We start from the raw sequence: 7045 nt of genomic DNA, 5'->3' as shown, positions 1-7045 counted from the left end.
TTTATTAAATAAATGTGAACACGGAAAACCAATAAACAAAGCCGACACCAGTTTCACATGCTACAACAACTAGCAGTGCGAAATACAACTACCCACAATCTACAAACAAAACACAAACCTATATATAGCACTCTCAATCAGAGGCAACAGAAAACACCTGCCTCCAATTGAGAGTCCAACACCCAATTACCTAACATAGAAAATACTAAACTAGAAAGAACATAGAAATACAAAAACATAGAACATAACCCAAAACCCAGAAATAATAAATCAAACACCCTTCTAAACAAACCACCACCCCGAACCACATAAAACAAATACCCTCTGCCACGTCCTGACCAAACTACAATAACAAATAACCCCTATACTGGTCAGGACGTGAAATATAATTCACTGTATCACAATTCCAGTGGGTCAGAAGTTACATAGACTAAGTTGATTGTGCCTTTAAACAGCTTGGAAAATATGTCATGGCTTTAGAAGCTTCTGATAGGCTAATTGACATAATTTGAGTCAATTGGCAGTGTACCTGTGGATATATTTCAAGGCCTACCTTAAAACTCTGTTCCTCTTTGCTTGATATCATGAGAAAATCAAAAGAAATCAGCCAAGATCTCAGAGAAAAAATTGTAGACCTCCACAAGTCTGGTTCATCCTTGGAAAAATGTCAAAACGCCTGAAGGTACCACGTTCATCTGTACAAACAACAGTACGCAAGTATAAACACCATGGGATCACGCAGCCGTCATATTGCTCAGGAAAGAGACTCGTTCTTCAGTGCGAAAAGTGCAAATCAATCCCAGAACAACAGCAAAGGACCTTGTGAAGATGCTGGAGGAAACAGGTACAATAGTATCTTTACCCACAGTAAAACGAGTCATATATCGACATAACCTGAAAGGCTGCTCAGCAAGGAAGAAGCCACTGCAACAAAACCGCCATAAAAAAGCCAGACTACGGTTTTTAACTGCACATGTGGACAAAGATTGTACTTTTTGGAGAAATGTCCTGTGGTCTGATGAAGCAAAAATGGCCATAAAGACCATCGTTATGTTTGGTCTGATGAAACAAAAATAGAACTGCTTGGCCATAATGACCATCGTTATGTTTGGAGGAAAAAGGGGGAGGCATGCAAGCCGAAGAACACTATCACAACCGTGAAGCACGGGGGTGGCAGCATCATGTTGTAGGGGTGCTTTGCTGCAGGAGGGACTGGTGCACTTCACAAAACAGATGGCATCATGAGGCAGGAAAATTATGTGGATATATTGAAGCAACATCTCAAGACATCAGTCAGGAAGTTAAAGCTTGGTCGCAAATGGGTCTTTCAAATGGACAATAACCCCAAGCATACCCCATACATATGGGAAGCTTGTGGAAGGGTACCTGAAACGTTTGACCCAAGTTAAACAATTTAAAGGCAATGCTACCAAATACTAATTGAGTGTATGTAACCTTCTGACTCACTTGGAACGTGATGAAAGAAATAAAAGCTGAAATAAATCATTCTCTCTACTATTATTCTGACATTTCACATTCTTAAAATAAAGTGGTGATCCTAACTGACCTAAGGCAGGGAATTTTTACTAGGATTAAATGTCAGGAATAGTGAAAAACTGAGTTTAAATGTATTTGGCCAAGGTGTATGTAAACTTCCGACTTCAACTGTATGTAAGAATGCTGTTCATTGACTACAGCTCAGCATTCAACACCATAGTACCCTCCAAGCTCATCATCAAGCTGGAGGCCCTGGGTCTGAACCCCTCCCTGTGCAACTGGGTGCTGGACTTTCTGACAGGCCGCCCCCAGGTGGTGAAGGTAGGAAACAACATCTCCACTTCGCTGATCCTCAACACTGGGGCCCCATAAGGGTGTGTGCTCAGCCCTCTCCTGTACTCTCTGTTCACCCATGACTGCGTGGCCATGCACGCCTCCAACTCAATCATCAAGTTTGCAGACAACACAACAGTTATAGGCTTGATCACCAACAACAACGAGACAGCCTACAAGGAGGAGGTGAGGGCACTCGGAGTGTGGTGTCAGGAAAACAACCTCTCACTCAACGTCAACAAAACAAAAGAGATGATCGTGGACTTCAGGAAACAGCAGAGGGAGCACCCCCCTATCCACATCGAAGGGACAGCAGTGGAGAAGGTGGAAAGTTTTAAGTTCCTGAGCGTACACATCACAGACAAACTGAAATGGTCCACCCACACAGACAGTGTGGTGAAGAAGGCGCATCAGCACCTCTTCAACCTCAGGAGGCTGAAGAAATTTGGCTTGTCAACCAAAACCCTCACAAACTTTTACAGATGCACAATCAAGAGAATCTGTCGGGCTGTATCACAGCCTTGGACTGCAACTGCACCCACCGCCCACAACCGCAAGGCTCTCCAGAGGGTGGTCTGCACAACGCATCACCGAGGTTAAACTACCTGCCCTCCATGACACCTACAGCACCCGATGTCACAGGAAGGCCAAAAAGATCATCAAGGACAACAACCACCCGAGCCACTGCGTGTTCATCCCGCTATCATCCAGAAGGCGAGGCCAGTACAGGTGCATCAAAGCTGGGACCGAGCGACTGAAAAACAGCTTCTATCTCAAGGCCAGCAGAATGCTAAACAGCAATCAGTGATGCTGCCTACATTGAGACCCAATCACTGGACACTTTAATAAATGGATCACTAGTCACTTTAAACAATGCCACTTCAAATAATGCGACTTTAATAATGTTTACATATCTTACATTACTCATATCACATGTATATACTGTATTTTATACCATCTACTGCACCTTGCATATGCTGCTTGGCCATCGTTCATCCATATACTTATATGTACATATTCTCATTCACCCCTGTATATTAGGTAGTTGTTGGAGAATTGTTAGATTACTTGTTAGATATTACTGCACCGTCAGAACTAGAAGCACAAGCATTTCGCTACACTCGCATTAACATCTGCTAACCATGTGTATGTGACCAATAACATTTGATTTAAATGGAGGGAAAAAAACGTCCCAAATAATATGAATTGCCCTGAGGCCAGGTTGCTGAACCCCAATATATGGTGTTATGTATTATAGAGATCCCGTAATATAGAGATTTACTGAATAATGTGGCTACTGAACAATGGCGGCAGATATTCATTTACTTACTTTCTTTTTTTGGACATACTTCACTTACTGTACTTTGATATAATTTCTTATTTAAGTTTCATTGATGTGTCTGAGCTCAATAAAAATGCTTATTTTAAAAGGTTTCCCTTGCACTGCTTCAGTCTGTACTTGGCAGAATAGGGATTGTTTTCCATGTAGTCATTGGAAAGATGTAAATGTATGTTTTGAATAAAGACTTGAGGAGCAGAGGTACAGCAGAACAATCACATCACACACATCACACACACCATGTCTGCCAGTTTCGCCAGACACAATTCGTAATATATTGTACGTTTAGCAAATAGGTTACATATAATACAAATTGTAATTCGGAACATATCATACTAAATGGGTGATGGACATCCACAAATTAATACATACCATACGAAACGTAACATATGATACTAATTGTAGTGCGTTGGCCTTATGTACAGAATAAAACGAAATGCTCTGAGAGCAGGTTGCAGCCCTCCACATTCTCACCCCTACTCTCCCCCTATTTTATGTACGTGATGGAGTGATAGCAACCGCACAGTGCGAATTCTCGGAGACTTTACCCGCGCATGGCATCTCAAACCGTATAAAAAGCGTAGACTAGACGCGTGATGTAACTCATTCAGAAAGAAGTCGGACTTGAACAAGCACATTCAAATGAAACGAAAAAACAGTGAATATTTACTAACAATGACTGTTTCCTAAAACACAAAATGTGTCTTACAAAAACAGTGCGGTTGGAATTTGGATATGTTGAGTCTACTCTTAACTCGAAATGTTTGTACCATTACTTCACACCTTGGCTGATGTGAGACCCTGTTTTTATGCGGAGTGTTCTGCTGAATGATAGAGAAGAAGCATGCATCAGAGTAACAGCAGTTTGCTCCACCTGGGTCTGAGTGAGCGTCAGGAGGATGCGGAGAGCCCAGAGCAGGCTAACCTGTCCGGAGAATCGCTCCAGAACCTCTCGCTGGACTGCTGGCTCCATCTCCTCTCCAGAGAGTCTGCTCCGGAGCTGTATGGGGACAGCGCGAACATGACGGTGTGTGTGCTCCTAATACCCTCCAAAAGTCCTAACCATTAGAGTGACAAACGCAAACTAAGTTTAGATCAGGTGTAACTTCATCCTACTTCATAGTAGCCCTGCTAGCCCATAGAGGAGTGATGCTCAGGGATCTGCCACTCTGGACCCAGAGAGCTACTACTGGTTGTGCAGGCTTTTGTTCCAGACTAGCACTAACTAATCTTTTGCTTGAAGTCTGACCAAGATGGATTGTTGTAATATCGCAAATGGACGTGTCAGTTTCACTATTAAAGATGCACTCTGCATAAATTGCTCCATTTCCTGGTTGCTAAAATTCGAATAGTTCGCATAATTTTTGTTTGTGACAAAACACGCAAGTATAGTGTAGAGAATCATTGAACCATCTAAACCTCTGTGAAATATATTTTACATAACCACAAATATTGTATTTAGATTGAAGCTGGTGTACAAAACTGAACATAAAAGATGCAAAAACGAAATTTAAGAACTGGAAGCATATAAATAGCACACCTAGAACAGATCTACTGCTTCTTAGACCTGCTTTCAATGAGAATGACAGATTGAACTCACTTTCAATGAGAATGACAGACTATGACTCACATATTTATTTTAATTTGGTGGGGTCACCCAAAAAGTTACATATTGCACGTTTAAAGATCCCAGCTTTAAAGTCCTAAAGGTAGATTATCTTGATATAAAATATATTTTTGTTGTTGTGGGTTAGGAGAAATCAATTTAAGATGAACTTTATTATTTTTCTTTTTGATTATTATTAATTAATGACAGTACCAAGCCATTAGGTATCAGGAGTTGACTGTTTCCTTCTTCCAGATGCGAGTGGTCATTGCTCTGGTCTACCTGGTGGTGTGTGCTCTGGGGCTGGTTGGAAACCTCCTGGCGCTGTTCCTTCTCCACTCCCACCACCAGTTGCACCACTCGTCTATTGACTTCTTAGTGAGGAGCCTGGCCGTGACTGACCTCCAGTTCGTCCTCACCCTGCCCTTCTGGGCTGTGGACACTGCCCTGGACTTCCGCTGGCCCTTCGGCAGGGTCATGTGTAAGATTGTCAGCTCTGTGACCACCATGAACATGTACGCTAGCGTCTTCTTCCTGACTGCCATGAGCGTGGCTCGATACTGCTCCCTCGCCTCCTCACTGAGGCTAAACAGCCCCAAAATGGCTGCGGCTCGTGCCAAGTGGGCCAGTTTTGCCATCTGGGTGGTGTCACTGACGGTCACGATGCCCCACGCCATCTACTCCACCACAGTCCAGGTTTGTTTGACTGATTTTATTTGCCAATTTAAAAATGCATGTAAGGCTGTTTGTGTGTACATCAAAACAAAACACATCAATTGACTTAGCATAAGTCAAACACTTAATTCCATTGTGATGCATCTTTTTGCTGTTTCTAGGTTTCTGCGGATGACGAGCTGTGTCTGGTCCGGTTTTCTGGATCTGCCTCGGGTCACTGGGACTCTCAGGTTCTACTGGGCCTCTACCAGACACAGAAGGTACTGCTGGGATTTGTGGTTCCCTTGGTAGTGATCAGCGTGTGTTACCTCCTCCTGAGCCGGCGCGTCAGTGGCGTATTTGGCAGCGTTGGGGTCATGGAGAGTTCAGAGAGGTCCCATCAACGGCGTCGCTCCAAAGTGACCCGCCTGGTGACCATCTTGGTGCTCTCCTTCTTCCTCTGCTGGCTGCCCAACCAGGCTCTGACACTGTGGGGAGTGCTGATCAAATTTGACCTGGTGCCCTTTAGTAAGGCCTTCTACAATACCCAGGCTTACGCTTTCCCTCTGACTGTTTGCCTGGCTCACACCAACAGCTGCCTGAACCCCGTGCTGTACTGCCTGATGCGACAGGAGTACAGGGCTGGACTCAAGGAGCTGCTGCTCAGAGTCTCGCTGTCCATCAGGAACTTTCTCACCCTGGCTCTGAGGGGGAAGAGAGTGGAGGAGGCACCGCCTAGCATGGTGCTTATACACAGGGATGTCAACGTGTGACTGACTGGAGGGCCATAAGGATGTTAAGGATGCATTTCATTTACAAGTTTCTCATAGTCGAGGCTGCTGTACAGGTCAGTTACAGTCAAGTTGGAAAGTAGCCTACATGAGTAATTGATTAAACGTTTTCAGCTCGAGACCCAAATGAGAAATGTACCGTCCTCCGGCGAGCCAAATGAAGAAGAAACAGTGTGTGAATATAGATGTATTGTATTAACCAGAGACCCACATGCCTAGGGCCCACTTTGGGTCATGACCCATAGTTTAAGAAACCCCAATTAATGAATATACTGACATGCATTTTCTTGATTCAGTGGACACACACATTAGTGAGGTATTGTGGGAATGGAGAGAGATATCAGTGTGAGACTCAGCCAGTGGGACTATACTTTCTTAAATGGGCAGTGCAGCTAAAATGTGATTTCCTTGTTTTTTGTGTAAGAGCTGTTTGAAAAAAATCCTGAAATGTAATCCTGTTCAGGTGGGATGGGACTTTGGGCCCCACATCATGACTTCACAATAAGATCTGACTATAATAGACCAATAACTGTTCATCTGGGTAAGGGGCTGGGGTCAAGAACATCCTATCAGCTATTCAGGGTTGTGTATGTCAATATCTTCACATTTGTTTCCTAACGCCCCACATGATCAGACTGAGCATTTTAAGGGCCAAAGGAGGCTCAGGGAAATAAATCTAAAAAATATATATTTTTGAATTATTTTCATTAAATTAACACATACAGTGATTTATTAAACATACAGTGACAACCAGTGGAAGCAAAATAGCCTCATTGTCATGGCTGTCGAAAGGAGCCGACCAAAGTGCAGCGTGGTTGTAGTTCC

At 43.5% G+C, this 7045-nt stretch overlaps 1 protein-coding gene across 1 annotated transcript; it reads left to right on the top strand.

Moving 5' to 3' along the window:
• Positions 1-3902: 3902 nt before the first annotated feature.
• Positions 3903-6836, top strand: LOC106569560 (relaxin-3 receptor 1-like). The gene is made up of 3 exons (XM_014141033.2): positions 3903-4196; positions 5031-5471; positions 5612-6836. Exons 1-3 carry the CDS (start codon positions 4014-4016, stop codon positions 6200-6202), a joined length of 1215 nt encoding a protein of 404 aa, XP_013996508.2. The 5' UTR covers positions 3903-4013; the 3' UTR covers positions 6203-6836.
• The last annotated feature ends 209 nt before the right edge of the window (positions 6837-7045 follow it).

Source organism: Salmo salar, chromosome ssa14 (assembly GCF_905237065.1).
Source record: "Salmo salar chromosome ssa14, Ssal_v3.1, whole genome shotgun sequence".
Taxonomy (NCBI): Eukaryota; Metazoa; Chordata; class Actinopteri; order Salmoniformes; family Salmonidae; genus Salmo; species Salmo salar.
This window is presented reverse-complemented; position numbering and strand designations above follow the sequence as displayed.